Source organism: Argentina silus (assembly GCF_951799395.1).
Source record: "Argentina silus genome assembly, chromosome: 10".
Taxonomy (NCBI): domain Eukaryota; kingdom Metazoa; phylum Chordata; class Actinopteri; order Argentiniformes; family Argentinidae; genus Argentina; species Argentina silus.
In genome coordinates, this window is record NC_139664.1 from 16,470,255 (window position 1) to 16,488,530 (window position 18,276).

The following is an 18,276-nucleotide window of genomic DNA, read 5'->3' on the forward strand; positions in this document are numbered from 1 at the left end:
TTAATCTCCTGACATGAAAACAAATCGATTTCACGTGACTTTGTGGACTGTCAGGCTAACACTATCAAAGCCTTGTAATTCGTCTGTACTTGAGGTTTCAGTGTGCCTACATCATCTTGGCAACCCCCCAGCGGGATTGTTATCAATAAGCAGCTTAACTGCAACTTCACTAATGTGGATTGTAGAAATATTCAACTTACAGCTCTCTATAGCAATAGGTAAAATGCTCTGCCTGCATTCGTGTCCGACAGCTGCGACAGTGTTCTCAAGCCAACACTAAGTGATATAAGCTTGCTGGCTCTGGACCAATAATGGCTACATTGTGCAAGATGGGCCCCCCCTTACTCCACTCATACATTCTGTAAATTAGGCCTACTGTCGTTTCTCTCGGACAGCTTGCTTACTAGTCATTCTCCCCCTAAACTGCTCTACTGTGACGAATGCTATCATCTAAATGTACTGTCAACATGATGACTTCATGGTTATGGGTTTGAAGGACACGATTCATCAGCTGACAGCTAGCGAGATCGAAAACATTAGCCGGCTGACATTACTTACTTCAGCCCTAAATCGTGTAAATGTTGCCCTATCAGTCGGATGACATCCTCCTCGGACTGAGAAAGACGTTTCTTCTTTTTCGTAGAATTGGCATCCGATGTCGCGGTGTTGGATGCTGCTTGGGCTGAGACTCCGTTGTTGTCACTGACAGAGTTTCCATTGTTTGTTGTGGTGGATGGGAGTCCGTTGGAGTGCGCTTCCCCGGCGGAGGAAGACTCTCCGTTTTGCGCACTGTTGTTCAGGCAGGACAGCTCCGAGTCTTGATCCTGTCCTGCCCCGTTGGCCTGCATGTTATAAATATTGATATGGGCAACACTGTGCGGATTTAAGCGAATGACAGGTGCGACGGGCGAATTCAGGAAAGTTAAAAGACCCACAACAACTGCAGACAGGCCCGCTGACCCAATTGCAGCCCCGAGCTCCCCTGCTTCCTCCGCGACCGATTCTCGGTATTTCTTCCGCGGTGGCGGCGACGCTCCGCCGGTATCCGAGTCGGAGGAGGAGGAAGCGGAGGCCAGAGTTAAATAACCTAAAGTGTTGGTGACAAAACGAAGTGAAAAGGGGACTGGCAGAGGTGTCAAAGGCGTACAAAACAAGCTCGTCTCGTTATGCTTCTCTTGTTATTGTTGCTCTCCTGACAGCTGCAACCCCATTATGGATCGAGACGCAGTGACGTCACCGGAAATTCCTACACTACTTTGTGTCCGGGTAGATACTGTAGGTGGCGCCCTTGAAATATACTTCTCCCAGGTTGAAAATAAATGTACACAAATCACATTTCTATTATTTGTTTCAATAGGTTAGGTCTATGTCTATAACTCTAATAAAACAAGTTGGTGTTGTTTTTCAAAGAACTTCAAATGTCTCCTAAATAATATTGACCATTGCAGATTGTATTGGTAAGTAGATTGAATTCAAAGTAGCCTACAGTACGAACGTGTGTTATGAGAGCATGGTTTAATTAGTTTTTTAATCAACTCACTGTTAAAATGACAAATAATTCAAATTAAATATATTAAAGATAACAAATTATTCAACTCAAACACAGATAGTTTACAGACCATTCAAAAGTGCCATTTTATTCCCAAGCCTGAGGTTCTTTAAAAATACAAATCGAGAAACAGCAAAGGCCTGCATTTTGGCCACATGGACAGGGACCAAGCCATTCCTTCATCATTGGCACTTTTCACATCTGTTTAAGAAAGGAATCGTGTCCCTGACATCTGCAATAAATTAACTTAATGAACAGTAAACTGTATGTACAACTTATAGACTCATTAGTTATCTATACCTTCTCTTTAAATACAATGAAACTTACACAGTCGTCATAATATAAAAATATGAATTAAAGGGAGAGGAATGTTTTACTTTGCGTTAGGGGGCAAGAGGGGCTTGTAGAAGAATAAACTATTGCACTTTCATCCAATCTGGGAGAAAAGACACTGGTGGGGGATACAATCTGAGCAAACCCAACACACTCACTCCTGCAGTACCGTCCACACACAGACTTACAGAAAAACAACACACCTGCATCTTTACCCACTGCTGTGCTCATATGGCCACAGGTGTAAGCTACCTGACCTGGTGTCCACAAACATACAAACACTCACTTAAAACACTGTCATCAACCATGCTTTCAACTCTCTCACCTACTGGCTTTCTCTTTCTTTCTCTCTCTCACACACACACACACACACACACACACACACACACACACACACACACACACGCACACACGCACACACTTGCAATACTTCCAGCTCATCAGCACTCCAGAGAAGCACAGGAACATTCAATTCAAAACCTGTGACCTATCTCCAGTTTCACACCTGAGCTCCCACACCTGGGTCCCAGATCCACTGACAGAGTAGCCGCAGGTGCAGTAAAGAAGTGATGTGTGCCAGGTAAAGTCCAGGGGGAAGAGGAGAGAACTGAGAAGGCAGGTATTCTGAAGTTCACAGCGAGCGGGCAGAGAGAGAATGTGGTATGTTACTTGAATACACATTGGAACAAAAGGAGAAAGAGTAGGCCTACTTTTACAGCGCAGGTTAATTCAACACACACACACACACACACACACACACACACACACACACGCACACACGCACGCTCATACACGCACATACACACAGACACACAGACATGCACACACACACACACACACACACACACACACACACACACACACACACACACACACACACACACACACGCGCACACAAACACACAATTTAGACCCATGGTGGGCAGTAGCAGGTAGTTCATTCTGCATCAACCTTCAAACATACATTTAATCTAATCGCAGGTCCTCTTCATCTCCAAGCAATTTGGAGAAAACATATACACAGTCCACTCCTTTCTGTTCCAAAGGAGGAAGTAGTTTGTAAAAGGGGGAAAGGTATTCAAAATGAGGCATTTAGTCCAATAGCCATGATGCGTCAGACTAGAGTGTGCTGTTGATGGCATTTTAGTGAATTCTTTAATATGTTTGGCAGAGGGTGATTGTTTGCCTGAATAACAGTGTTGAATAAACATGTGTGGCTATACAGTAGTGTGTAGTATGAGATAACAAGTCTGTAGTGTAAATTGGTGAGCGCTATTTTCATTTGCTTTATAGTCTGCACTCAGCAAACATGATTTTAGCATAAGCGCATGTATCAAAATGTTCTCTTTGAACAGGCAAGGTAGTAGGGCAAATCTTTTCTCTATGCAAAATATGTCCTCTGCCCTACTGGATTCTGCATGTCTGACATATTGTGTGTTAGTATGGGTAAACATGAATCAAATATCTCACATAAATGTGAGAACAAGTGTGTATTTCTGATTGTGGATGTGAGTGTGAGTGTGAGTGTGTGTGTGTGTGTGTGTGTGTGTGTGTGTGTGTGTGTGTGTGTGTGTGTGTGTGTGGGTCTGTCCACACAGGCAGGTCAGGAGCTGTCCACCACCTGGTGTGGCAGGGTGACAGAGGAGCCATTGATGAATGAGCCCTGTTTGTCCCGGCCCTTCAGGAAATAGGTGAGCAGCTCTCCTTTCCCCTTCACAAAGATGGGCCCCCTCCTCACAAAGCGGAAGCCGTAGTCCTTCAGGATGCTATAGCAGTCCTCCACCACCTAGGGGCAGCAGAGACACAGGAGGAGGGTTAGTAAGACGACGATGTATCTGAGCATACTGGCAGATCATCATCCAACACTGTAATTCCTTCGCCCGATTCGCTAATCCATTTAAAACTCTTCCCTGATGTCAAAGCCCTGATCTAAACTGTCATCAAACAAAGTAGGATTATGTTTGTGTTTGCTAGCTAGCCTAGTAGCTACCTCAGGGCCAAATGCTTTGATGCAATCTCTCCTGCTCAGCTTTCACTAAATGAAGGAGAAGGTGTGCTTCATTGTATTCTTCTCCACAGCTATGACACCAGTCTGGCTATTATCACCTCAGCACTTGTCTGCCAGCCTATCTGTTTGTCTGGCTGCCTGTCTGTTTTCCTGCCTGCCTGTCTGTCTGACTGACTGTCTGCGTCTGTCTGTCTGAACTGTCTTTCGACAGCCCTGTATGGAGACTCTTTACCTGGACGTTCCCCATCACACCAGTGGACTCCATGCGACTGGCCACGTTCACAGTGTTGCCCCAGATGTCATAGTGAGGTTTACGGGCGCCAATCACTCCTGCCAGCACCGCCCCTTTATTCAAACCTAAGGAGAGAGAGAATTAAGTCTCTGATTATTGCCTATTGTACAGTAACTATTACAGGATATTCACACACACACACACACACACACACACACACACACACACACACACACACACACACAGATCAATACAGCGAAAGGTTAGCACCACTGACCTATGCGTAGCATGAAGTTGTTGAAGGACTGGTAGTTGATGTTCATGAGCGTGACCTTCATGGCCAGAGCAAAGTCAGCCAGGTCTGCCAGATGCTGCCAGCGCTCTCTGTCAGACAGCTCCTCCTTCTGCTCAACACAACACTGCATTAACAACCCTCCTCCTCTTCCTCCATCACCATTCTCCTCCTCCATACCATCATCATCATCACCATCATTATCCTTACAGTCATGATATCCTCTACAATGTCGGTCCTAAAGCTCTTTGTGATGACAGATCTGACATGCTCATCTTCCCCCTCCTCCTCTTCTTCTCATCATTGTGTTACAGTAACTACTGTCTCAAATGAAGACTAGATGTTAGGGTTGGGCAGGTAATAAGGTATTACCGAGTGAATAAGGTATTTAAGGTTATACCGGTTTATTTCTGTCAATACCGTCTCAACCTGTATTTTGACATAATTATACCCACTAATGTTTGTTTGATAAACATCGTCCAAATTAAACTTGCACACAAGCATCACGAGGCATGATCAATAACTCTTGTCTGAGGGCAAGCGGTGTAGGAGGTCATAAATCTGACTTTTGGGTTGGTAACGAAGGCCAGAGAAAGAGAAACTACTCGCCGTAGATTTGCTACAAGTTCGAGTCATGTTAAAAGTCTGCTAAAAGCTATTACCATATACCTGGGTATTTTGCAGGGAAGGTATACCGGTTTGAGAATTCTAATACCAGCCCAAGCCTACTCGATGTACAGTAGAGACACAGACACAGAGGAAGAGAGACAATTGGACACAGTAAAGTGGGACACAGTGTGACAGACATGTGGCAGTGATGAGCTGACCTTTAGACAGGCGTAGCCGTTGCTGATGTCAGGGGTGACCCCCGACGCTGCCATGTAGGTGCTGCCGATGGTCTTGATCTTGGTGATGCAGCGGAACTGAGACTCATCCAGGAGCTGTCGGAAGGGCAAAGGTCAAGGGTTAGTGGTTGGATGATACAGTACTTCCTATCTTGCAGTTGAGTCACCGTCATCTTATGACAGTCGAGCCAGTTCAAGCGAAAAGTGAAAACAAATACATTTCTGTTTGAACAGAAACACAGTACAAGTTGTACTGTGCTGACTAGAGTCATGAACCTAAAGCCACGAGACCAAAATGGTGACTTCTGCTTACACTGTCAAAGTCGGAGATGATTTCGTTGAGGAACCTGAGGCACTCGATCCCACCGTTGTTGATGCTCTCCTCTGTGTAGAAGTCGGAGAAGTTGGGGATGGAGGCAAACATCACCCCGATCTCATCATACGACTGGCTGTACAGCTCCTGGAGGGGGGGAGATGAATACAGAGATATCATATGAGCATCTGTGAGGAAACAATTGCTTCTATTTACAACTTCATATCAAAAGGCTTTAGGACTCTTTCATCTCAGAGTACATAACCAGTTTTATCAAAGGTTTTCACAGAAGGAAAAGTGCCGCAAGCTCTTTCATTCATACAGACACACATATCAGTACAGTATATTGTATTAAAGCCACAATGACAGTCTTTTACTTTCGTGAGAGGTTGTTGCAATGAGAGAAAAAAAAAATTAACTATCTGATAGGCTGTCTGACCTCGTCTCTCTTCTTGGAGCCCAGGAAGTGACGTGCTACGTGTTCCGGCAGCATGTTGGTCACCAACGCCTCGTTCCAGCGCCTCATCTCATACACCTTCTCCTTCTGCTCGTGGACCTCGATCTTCCACAGGAACAGAGTCCGCGCCAGCTTCTCCACCTGCAGACAGAGAAAGAGAGAGAGAGAGAGAGAGAGGAGAGAGGAGAGAGAGAGAGAGGAGAGAGGAGAGAGGAGAGAGGAGAGAGGGGACAGGAGACAGGGGTTAGGGCTGGCTGAGGGCTGGACAGGGTCAGATAGACTAGAGGACTGTGGAACACTGGGACTGAAGCGGAGAACAAAACGACTGTGGATTACCATGAGACTGTAGAGGTAGAGGTACAGTAGTATATTGTTGACTTACGTGACGGGAAAAGTAGTAAAAGCTGATCATCATGATGAAGATCATCACTGTCATGGCGTACTTGGAAGGGACCAGGTACCACCTGGAAACAGCAAAAACACATCTGAAATCACAGGCCTTTCCATGGTGTACTGAAACATCAACATCGCAACAGTCATTCACGGTGACTCCTACAACCATCACTTCAGCTGCAGACCATAATACTAGGACAGAGACCCACCTGTAGTCCTGGAAACGGTCCATGTCGTAGCGGTCGAAGATGTCCCTCCAACTGTAGATGTTGACGATGCCGGTTGCCACGGTGATGAGGAGCATGAGTGTGAGCTTGACCATGTGGCTGACCTGCACCAGCATGGTGGTCGCCATGAGCGCCAGCACCGCGATGTAGCTGTAGTATTTGGGGTTGTCATGGCAACTCTCCATCCCGGACAGGACGACGGAGGAGGACGGAGGAGGAGGGGGCGCTGTGGCGTTGCCTCGGGGGTGGACCGGTGGCAGACAACTCAGCTACAGGGGGAAGGGGAGAGAGGGCAAGAGGAGGGAGAGAGAGGGACACAGAGAGAGAAAGAGAGGGGAGAAGATGGGACAGGGAGGGGACATAGAGGAGACAGGTCAGACCATCCAATGACAGGCCTGAGCCACCACTCCTCCCTGGGCAGATCAGGCCCATTCATAAGCCTTACCAGCTCATCTTGACTCCATTTGACAACCCTAGCCCTCACCCTGGCCATATTACCTACAGTACAGTGAGTTTCACAGGTTCAATCATGAAGTGACAGTCCACACTATCATCCAGGGTATGTTTCTAGATTACAGCGGGGGGCCTCACCATGTCCACGATGTCAGCCATAGTGAGAATAAAGATGGCCGCCATGGCCCAGGTGTTCCGTGCCCAGCGGGTGTGGTCTATCCACGTAGAGAAGGACACCAGTCTCTTAGGGAATACCTGGGAGAGGAAAAGCTAAAATGTTCAACATCAACAGTAATCTCTGCCCCCTCACACACTAAATTAATTTCATGTATCATCATCATCATCATCATCAACTTACTGAAATATTACTCTTGCTGTAGTCATCATCATCTTAATCTTAATCACCATCCGTATGATCATGATGATCATCATCATCATCACCATCATCATGTTCCATTTTCAATAGAAAATGTAGCAGGCCAACTGAATGTCCTGTAGCAGGGTATTCATGCTAATTCATTTTGTGCTGTAGACATTGCCTTTCACTGCCTAATGCTAGTCTAATGAGTCCATAGGCTAGTGTGTCTATGGGTCTATCAGGAGAGCTGTGACTGACATAGGAGACATATTGGTTTTGCCCTCAGGAGCATCAATCCATCAGGCCATTAGGAGTTGTATGTCTACCCAGAGTAGGGACATACAGTACAGCATAGGCCAGGACATACATCTATATACAGTATAACTGACCCATCATTGATTATGTATCATTATAGAGGACATCCTGGACTGGCACCACAGTAGTCAGGTGAGAGGACCCCCCATTCTCTGAAACCTCATCTCATTGGGCTTCTTCTCCCTTCTTCGTTAGTTGAACTACTGTAATAACCTGCGCACCACTTCAAGTAACACTAGTATATTACAGTAGTTAGCACTAAAGCTTGTTTATAAGATGACGGGGAGAGTGTGTGTGTATTTGAATGCAAAACGGTTCATAAAGTGTACTGTACACCGTCCATTGGGTTACTGCTGGGCATCTGTGACAGTTATATTGATGTGTTCATGTTTTTCTGTCCTTGTTTAGTAACAGTGCATGTGTTGTTGCCTGCGTGTGTGTGTGTGTGTGTGTGTGTGTCTGTGCGTGTGTCTGTGCGTAGGTATGTGTGTGTGAAAGCGAAAACAATCCGTACGTAGGGTTGAAAAGCCTTGTAGGGATGGGGATGGGGTGTTGCTGCTGAGGGTGAGGGTGAGGGTTAGTGCCAGTCAATAGTGCTAGCAGCAGCAGCTACACAACTGTACCAGTCAATACATTTGAATTTCCATGACATGATGATGAGGTTGGATGAATAGCGCTGCTGCCCGTCAAGGGAACGAAGACATGGAGCTGCTGCACTGCTTACACCACCATACTGTCCTCCACCTCTCAGCTTACATAAACAGTGGGGGTATTGTATCTATGTACATTGCATGTCGTAGTGTAAGTGTTATGGATGTGTTAATCCAGTATTGTAAGTGACTAATGTTACTGTGTTGTTCATAACAAATTGAGTGCTTCACAACGCTGTGGGACGTATTCATGAGGTATTCATGGCGTACATAACATATGTTATGAAATAGTTGGAGTGGGAGTTGACGAGTTAACGAGCACGAGCGAGGGAGGAGAGCGTGATTGGTTGTTTGAGCCAGACGTGGGAGCGTGATTGGTTGTTTGAGCCAGACGTGGGAGCGTGATTGGTTGTTTGAGCCAGACGTGGGAGCGTGATTGGCTGTTTGACTCACTCTGGGGAAGATGGCAGCCAGCGAGCAGACGGTGAGGATGAGCAGCAGGACCTCTCCCACGGCCAAGGTGACGTAGTTCGCTATCATCCTGAACACACAGAAGAACACACACACACACACACACACACACACACACACACACACACACACACACACACACACACACACACACACACACAGGAATGAGAGAGAATGGGAGAGGTGAGAAGAGAGAGTGAGAGGAGGTGAGAGAAGAGGGAGGAGGGGTAGAGAGAGAGAGAGAGAGAGAGAGACAGACCACAGACAGATGTCAGAAAGACAGACAGACAGAGACCACAGACAGACAGACAGAGACCACACAGACAGACAGACAGAGACCACAGACAGACAGACAGACAGAGACCACAGACAGACGTCTGTCAGACAGAGTGGTGAACTCACAGAGGGTCTATGAGAGCCTCCGTGGCTGCAGTGAAGAGGAGAACCACACAGGAACAGCTGAAGGCAGCTCCGCTCTGCTTCTCCTTCTCCACAGAGAAACGCGTCTCCAGCTCCGGGTCCACGAAACGCAGGGACAGACGGTTGGTGTGTTTACCCTTCAGACTGACACACACACACACACACACACACACACACACACACACACACACACACACACACACACACACACACACACACACACACACAGGCAGACAGGAGAGAGGGGTTATCATATTCGGTCTCTAACATAACAAAACACTTGTGTTTCTATATCGCACGCACATGCGCGCACACACATACACACACACATACACACACACACACACACACACAGTCTACTCACGCCTGCACGGTCTCTCTCTCCAGCAGAGCTTCATTGAGGAGTTTGTTGAGCTCCTGTTCATTCTCCTGGGCGTCAATGACCCTCTCAGCCAGGTCCCTCAGCCTCAGCCTCCTCCGAGGGTTGGGGAAGGATGGGTTCACCACCTGGGGTCACAGGGAGAGGACGGTCACCCCTTTCTGTCACAACTCCTCTCACTCTCTCTTCTTTCAGGTTTAAAGTTAGTGACTTTTGCAGACTTGAGAAAATGTATATCGGTAAAATGTATTATGTCAAATACAGTGGAGGCTGGTGGAGGTAGAAACACTCATTACAATGAGCCTGTCCTCAGATTTTTTGACTCCACCTGCCTCTCCTGGTCAAATACTATCTAACACTTGAGCTGTGCTTGTTTTAGTTTGCCTGGAATAATAGAACCAATGGTATAGTCTAAATCAAGCACACCTTAAGTCAGATTGTGTTTGTTGACACAGGACTATTAGCAGTTGAAACTGAAGCTTGAAACTGTGACACAGGGTTTACAGTTGCAGGGATAAGGTCAAAGGTTACCCGTGTGTCCAGCTCCTCGGGCTCCTCCGGCGTGGTGCAGGCAGTGTGGACACTCCCATTACACTCTGTGGTGTTGATCAGCAGCGGAGAGTTCCCATTGGACGACGTCACAGACAACTTCTGAGAAGAAGTGATGAAACAGGAAGAGAGGAGAGACAGTTTGATGAGGTGACTGACAGCTACAGGACGTTGTTGACTCTCTGGGCACGGCTGAGGAGTGGTTATGATAATTATATGAGTCAATTATAATAATATTGACTCACTCTGAAGTGACGTGTGTGTTATGGCACACCTATGTGTGTTAGCACACCTAAATACACATCACACTCACCACCCCGTTGATTCCGTTCTTTCCCAGAGGGCCTTTAGGCACGACCACCAGGTGGGTCTCGATGCCCCTCTCCTTCAGATAGTCACAGCGGTCGCCTCCGTTCCCCGGCTCCACTTCAAACTCCCCGTGGAGACACTCCATGGTGGTCTGGGAGATGTGGACACGCCTGGGGGGGACACGTAGGTCAGGGGTTAGGGTGTGACGGAAGTCATCTCTACCCTCCATATATTGGAATCACATTATATACTGTATATCATATCATATATGAAGTCTTTATTTATTTATACATTTTTTGTATATACTTAAACAACTCCAGAGATGTGTCGATTGAGGTTTACACAGATAAAGGTTATTGTTTTCATTGGGGGTGGGGGGGAGGGTTAAAGCCTGTCCTCTCTTACCCTGGTATTCCTCCTGCCTCCATCTTGTTGGCTACGGTGACATCAGTGGACCAGACGTCGTACTGCCAGCGTTTCTGTCCGAGGACGCCGCCCAGGACTGTGCCCGTGTGTACCCCCACCCGCATGTCCACGTTGGTCTGGGTCTTCTCACGTACATACCTGCATGTCGACACACACACACACACACACACACACAGGGTGTCATAGGGGAATGTGGATGTGACACGGGAGACACTCACTTGAGGGCAGCGTTTCCCCTACTATTGCTTAGGCAAGGTGTCCCTCTGCCTTGACTTGTTAGCGCCTGACTAGAAATACTATGTGGCTCCAGTTGGTTACAATTGACAATGGTCAGGGACGTCAGCACAGGGAGCACAAAAAGTACAGCATTTCCATTGGATTCGATTTAATTTTTTTCATTTTCAGCCAGTCAATACTAAATGGGGCCAGTCCAGCCCAGCACACTCTCTACAGTGGCCCATATTCCCACCAGTAGAGGCTGGTGGAGGTAGAAATCGGAGGACGGGCTCATTGTAACGCATGGAATGGTATGAGCAATGACGAATGGAAATTTCTCACTCCATTCCGTGCATTACAATGAGCCCGTCCTCCGATTTCTACCTCTACTGATTCCCACCATGTACTCACGAGATGGCCTCCACCATAGCCAGGCCCATCATGATGGAGCAGGCAGCGTGGTCCTCCCTGTAGTCTGGCAGGCCACAGATGCAGTAGTAACAGTCCCCTAGGATCTTTATCCTCAACTGGTGGTATTTCTACACACACACGCACACAGACAGACACACAGACACAGACACACACAGAGAAAGAGAGAGTCATATGCTGATATAGAGCTGTAGGGGAAGAAGTTTGCTATGTGTGCAATGGTGTGACTTGCTCGTGTTCATGAACATTTGAAAAAAAAAATATATATATATTAATGTGTCTGTGAGTCTGTACAGGTACTGAGGTGAGGGACTCACGGCAGCCAGCTTATCGAAGCGAGCGAACAGTTCGTTGAGCAGCTTGACCAGCTCATGGGCACTGCAGGATGACGACAGCTGAGTGAAGCCCACAATGTCCGCAAACAAAATACTGCAGGAGGGAAAGAGAGAGAGAGAGAGAGAAAGAGAGAGAGAGAGAGAGAAAGAGAGAGAGAGAGAAAGAGAGAGAGAGAGAGAGAGAGAGAGAGAGAGAGAGAGAGAGAGAGAGAGAGAGAGAGAGGGCTCAGTGAATACGTGTAAACAGCTACAGTTTCACCGAAACAGTTGTTGGTGACATCATTCGAAATGTTATGACTGTAACTGGTCGAAGTCTTATGACTTTGCTCCCCATTGTTTGGATTGTACAACAGCTCTACTGTGTCGGCTGGATGGTCATAACACATATGGATATAATAGATGCCATTTAGCTGATTATAATATATGCCATTTAGCTGATTATAATATATGCCATTTAGCTGACGCTTTTATCCAAAGCGACTTACATTGCAGTGAGTGCATACACTTCAGTATATATGGTCCCAGCAGGAATCAAACCCACAACCTAAGCGTTGTTAGCGCCATGCTCTACCCACTGAACCACAGAGGACCACATGTTGCTATCGTGTTAGTGGACCGAAGAGCAAGCATCCATACACAAGACAAGGGACTAATAGTCTACACCAGCGGAGGCTGGTGGAGGTAGAAATCGGAGGACGGGCTCATCACATTGCATGGAATTCCTTATTCCATTCCATGCATTACAATGAGCCCGCCCTCTGATTTCTACCTCCACCAGCCTCCCCTGCAATACAGTATACAAAGTTTAAAAGCAGTCTCGCCACTGCTCAGACTGTGTGTTACCTGACGTTCTCGTGGCGGTACATGTACATGGTGTTAAACTGCTGCATCTCCTTCTGACTGGCCTCTTTCTTCATGTCCTGAAGCATCTCGTCTGCTATGTGTTTGGGCAGGATGGACAGCAACAGACGCTCCTGGGTGGAGAGGGAGAGAGGTGAGACTCTAGACACGCACGCACGCACGCACGCACGCACGCACGCACACACACGCTGTAAGCCTAACCACACATCAAATCCCGCCCTCAGTGACCTAAGACCAGCAACATAAACATGAGAAGAAACAAACAAAAGCCTTGAGTACACACACACACACACACACACACACACACACACACACACACACACACGCTACATGTGGAGGGAGGAAAATAGCATGGCGGCAGGTTTACAATATAAGTTCTTATCAAAGACCTGATGGAGAGAAAGAGAGAGAGACAGAGTGAGAGAGAGAGAGACACAAAAATGGGCGAGCGAGTCAGCAGTGTGATTACAGCTGACATCGTCTCAGGAGGCTGGTCGCCATGGTAACCTGCAGCGACCGGATGCTCCTTGATTGGCTGGCGGCCCTTGTCTCCCAGCAGCCCATGCTTCCCCATTAGTATTCCGGAGTTTCTCCTCTCATGGTCTTATCAGCCCTTTTCGCTCTCTCTCTCTCTCTCTCTCTCTCTCTCACACACACATACACCTTTGCTCCCTCTTTCCCTTCCTCCATAATCACCCCCTTCCTCTTCGCTCTCTCTCTCTCTCTCCCTCTATTGCAGTAACAGTCTGTTCCATAAATAGCAGCAATCAAGAATGCCCAATGGCCACAGCTGTGAGACAGGAGAGGGGAGGGGAAATGACTGCTGACACTGTGCTAACTCAAACAGACACACACCAGACAAACCAGACAAACCAGACAGAACACACGGGCACGCGGGCACGCGTGCACACACACACACACACACACACACACACACACACACACACACACCGATTTCCACATCTCGCACATAAACGTGACACTAATATAAATTAACATACTGTACATGATACTGCATCAAACCTGTTTTAAGTAGCCTGCTGTCACTGAACATCAGTGAGAGCTTCATATTCCTTCCTGCCACACACTGTAGAGTAAGAGCCAAACAAACAAGGCCACTACTCCCACAGCCCTGACACAATAAACACTCCTTATTGACACAGAAATGTTTCCCTTTCTAGCCCTCTTGGTCTCTCTCTCTCTCTCTCTCTCTCTCGCTCTCTTTCTCTCTCCTTTCTTTCTCTGTAGTCCTGCCCTCCTTTGAGCTGCTTTTATCCACCCCTCTCTCTCTCTCACTCTTTCTCTCTCTCACATACACACACACACACACACACACACACACACACACACACACAATCACTCTCTATTTCTCTCACACACTTTCTCTCTCTCTTTCTCTCACTCTCTCTCACACACACAACTCTCTCTGTCTTTTTCCCTCCCTCTACCTCCTTCCTCCCTCTCTCCCTTCTCTCCGTCTCTCACCTGTTGCTGGCTCTGTTCCTCCAGATTGAGCTTCACCTCCAGGGACTGCCGTGCTTCCAGGAAGGCCTTGCGGTGCTTCCTGTCAGCCATGTAGTAGGACATGACGCCCACCGTGATGGCACACACATAGATCACTATGTTGGCTAGCAGCTGGACCACAACACACACACACACAGATTAGTTCGAGGAAACACAAGGCCTATACGCCTATACACACACACACACACACACACACACACACACACACACACACACACACACACACACACACACACACACAACCTTGTGATGAGGACCCTTATGTAGAAATATCATGGCCCACTGTTTTCATGATACAGCCATTACTGTGGCACATGGGCAGAAACTGAATCATTAACCAACTGTCTAAATCATTATCAAACTCTCATCGGTTGCAGTGTGTGTGCGAGTGCCATTGTAATAACATAACATTTCAACCCTCCCAGATCGAAGCTTGGATAGAGTGTTTGACATTTTAGTGAGCTTTCTTTCTGTTTTCTGTGGGTTGACGTAGCCCGCATATGATAAAGAGGACATATTAACAGAACTGACTGGAAAACAAACTGTGGACAGAGGAACAGTACATTCCTGTCAAGCGAGAGAACAACCTCAAATATCAAACATATCCACAGGAATGAGACCTCAGTTGTATCATTCATAGCAGCACATGATACGTTGTATAACAGCAGTGATTATTCTATTTCTAAAGGGGTTCTGTGTTTTTTTAACAATTATCATAGCACTTCATACCAGCCTCTATGCAAAATCATCAGTACGGTCCATTCATTACAGATGGCACTCTAGGACAGGGTCAGCAGCATATAATGTGTCTTATATGGACAATGCCCTTAGCTGTAGCAGGTTAAATTCGCTGAAAACATAACGTCTTGTGATCAGGCTCATTCTATCTGGCACAAAGCCCTGAGTATAGCATCCACCGTGTATGAATACTCTATGGTACACTTGAATAGTAAGCTAGGCTTGTGTTTGTGGACTTTTTCATCTGCTCTGATCATTCTCTCCAAGTAAGTATCAAGCATTCGGTGCTGAGAGGAAAAATGCCTCTGCTTGGGTCAGCTTAAATAGAGGTACGTGCCACTTTATGGATCGAAGGATCTCACCTTCTCAGCTACACACATTACTACCGTGTGCCATTTTTTTAATCATTATTATATTGTATTGAACTGGTTTGATTGTTGTTGCTGCTTGTTGTTGAGGAGCTAGATTACCACAAGCATTTCACTGCATCATTTACGGCTATATTCGATGTACGTGACAAATACAATTTGATTTGATTTGATTTGATTTGATTTGACCTGCCTCAATATCAGTAACACTGCCTTCATTCCCTGGTCTGTGTGTCTCAATCCATTTAAACCCCCTCACCTGTGTCATAAGCCTCCCCCTCCTGACTCAACTGTCCCCCCACTTTCTGACTGTCTCAGAAAATGGTCTTAGCCCACTTTCCCTGGTGTGTCTGCCTCAACCCTACCATCCTCCTCCTCCTCCTCCTCCTCCTCCCCCCACTCCATCCCACCTCATCCCCTGCCCAGCTCACACTCACCTGCCTCCCGAGGACGGCCCCCTGGATGTTCTCCTGCTGCTGCTGGGCGATGGTGACCCCCAGCACCAGGGTGTGAACGCCACAAGACACTGACGTGATGAGCACGATGGGCGTCAGCCTCAGGGGTAGAGTCAGGAAGAAGGAGAAGCTGAAGAAGGCCTGCCAGCCTACCGTGTCACTGGACTGGTGAAAGCGGGCATAGTTCAGACCCAGGTAGCAGAAGATCTGAGCCGCTATCAGCACCCACAGGGCGTAGGGCACCACCCGCCGAGAGATGCGGTCGGGTAGTAGTCCGAAGCGGCATAGCACGTATAATAGGATGTCCGCGGCCAGCCCCACCGATGCCACTACCACAGAGGCCAGCTTATCGCCAGTATAGACCACCGCGCACATGACGATGATGTAGCAGTCGAACAGCGCGGCGAAAACCACCAAAACCAGTAGAGTTTCGTGCCGCTGCCGCCGGAAGTAGGTCTGGTAGAGGTTCTCCAAGGATTCGGGTGCGAAAGTGAGGCGCATGAAGCGCGGGAGGCAGAGGCAGCATCCCTGGCTGCGCACCGTCACCTCGTGCGTGCGCCCCACCGCCTGGCCCGGGTCAGACGGGAGGGTGACTGAACAGTCCGCAGAATACTCTGCCGAGTACTCCGGCTCCGAGAAGGCCCGGTTGCGAGGCATGGTGAATGCTCACTAAGTTGTATATCTGTCCGTAGAAAAAAAAAGGAAATCTGTTTGTAGTTCTGAAGGAGGTGTAAAATTCCTCAAGGTACTGTTGTAACTTTCAAACGCACATCATGCTCTCTCTCTCTCGTCTGGTTCCTTCTATTCTCCTGCGTAAAAATCGAATATTGTGCCCTGAGATCTCACAGATGTAGTTTAAATCACGAGTAGTGTCTTGATTGTCAGGCCCTGCACGTTAGAATAGGTTATGCCTACATGTTTGTCCGTTGTGCGCCTCTGACACCTGTCAGTTGACTCAGTTCTGCGATTTTGCGCACTGATCCAAAGCTTTCCAAATGTAAGGCAAAGTAGCGCAAAAGGGCCGTGGCGCACGTCAGTTTGGTGTCTTTATGTTTCTTAAAAATCAAAAGTCAACTTTAGAAAAAGCTCGTCTTAATTGCAATTCCTTCATTGGCACCATTCAGTTGACAATAGCGTCTGACAATAGTGAGCCTAATGGAATAGTCCATCCATGAATAACTCACTAAAAATAGAAATATGACACAGCTTTATTTATTTTCTATATAAAGCTTAGGCCTAGCCCCCTCTTTCTCCATCTTCGTTCCCTCGGGGTCGCCGCCATCGTTTTCATGGGTTTCCATGGTGAGAACTCACATAGGCCTAGGCGAATAATATAGGATGCATGGAATGTGAACATGGAATTTGTCCGCTCCACCTAAGGTATAACACTATAGCAACAACCTGTTAGCCTAATGATGCTGACTAGGGGAATGGACAGCTTGTGCTAGAGGACCATAATACATTTAAAACGTTTTTCCTAATTGGTAGACTGACATTGAGAGCAATATGTCGTTTCATAACAATACTTCCCTTGAGAAAAATGCGTCTCAGTCCTTAGTGGATAGAATACTGGGAGCATATGCTGGAGTTCTGATTTTACAGTGCGCTTCCAGGAAATAAGCTACATGTTGCGCTCCATCAAAAGGAGGAAAACATACAACTTGTAAAATGGATGTCAAAAATAACACTGCAGGATGACTGTCCATTTTAACAGACTTTCAAAACAATCTCCCCTGCTATATTAAGAGGCAAGCAGTGATCTTTCACATGTTCCAGCCTACAGTATAGCGACATCATCTTCCATAATAGCCTATTGCTCGTTTGTCCCTCGCACATACAGATGAGTTTATCTTAACCTAATGTGAAATACCTACGTTTCTATTTTCCTAAATGTGTCTATATAGAGGGCTTATTTATATCCACTATCCCTTATGTTACATGATCAAAAGAGAGTATTCAATAATAGGCTTCATTATTTACCTATTCTGTGTCCATCTAAAACATGATGTGTAGCGATGGCAAACGATGGAAACGTGATCTTTTAATTTAGGTTTTCATTCTACCATGTCTCGATGTTTGGCTCCTCATCTCCATCCCTTTTAAGATGCCGCCTGTGAACCGAGATTTTACCAGATGCTGTGAAAACCATCCGCATATTGTTGCATCCGTTTACCGAGCCATGAGAAAAGCCACTTTCGATCTCCTATAGATGGTGTTCCTTCTTGTACGGACGTCACTTGTAATCAAGAAAACGGTACCTTTAAAGCTTCGTGCTTGGTTTAAAAAAAATAACACGATCCCTTCGACGTCTAATACAATGGTCAATTGGTCTATCTCGGTGGCTCTCGCCTTCCGCAGAAAACACGGAACA

At 46.9% G+C, this 18,276-nt stretch overlaps 2 protein-coding genes across 2 annotated transcripts in view; both read right to left on the reverse strand.

Moving 5' to 3' along the window:
- Nucleotides 1-1,192, reverse strand: part of wdr26a (WD repeat domain 26a) — an 8,410-nt gene extending 7,218 nt beyond the window's left edge. Inside the window, exon 1 of the mRNA XM_083678144.1 lies at nucleotides 559-1,192. Within this exon, the coding sequence (XP_083534270.1) occupies nucleotides 559-848 (290 nt within the window). The 5' untranslated portion in view covers nucleotides 849-1,192. The remainder of the gene's footprint in view (nucleotides 1-558) is intronic.
- Nucleotides 1,193-3,372: 2,180 nt separating this feature from the next.
- adcy3a (adenylate cyclase 3a) lies at nucleotides 3,373-16,863 on the reverse strand. The gene is made up of 20 exons (XM_083679359.1): nucleotides 15,888-16,863; nucleotides 14,306-14,455; nucleotides 12,803-12,933; nucleotides 11,942-12,053; nucleotides 11,607-11,734; nucleotides 10,959-11,117; nucleotides 10,558-10,723; nucleotides 10,227-10,346; nucleotides 9,681-9,823; nucleotides 9,299-9,460; nucleotides 8,879-8,966; nucleotides 7,241-7,357; nucleotides 6,632-6,918; nucleotides 6,412-6,493; nucleotides 6,012-6,170; nucleotides 5,573-5,719; nucleotides 5,242-5,355; nucleotides 4,400-4,526; nucleotides 4,123-4,247; nucleotides 3,373-3,668 (listed from the first exon to the last, which is right to left on the reverse strand). Exons 1-20 carry the CDS (start codon nucleotides 16,560-16,562, stop codon nucleotides 3,486-3,488), a joined length of 3,375 nt encoding a protein of 1,124 aa, XP_083535485.1. The 5' UTR covers nucleotides 16,563-16,863; the 3' UTR covers nucleotides 3,373-3,485.
- Between the last annotated feature and the right edge of the window lie 1,413 nt (nucleotides 16,864-18,276).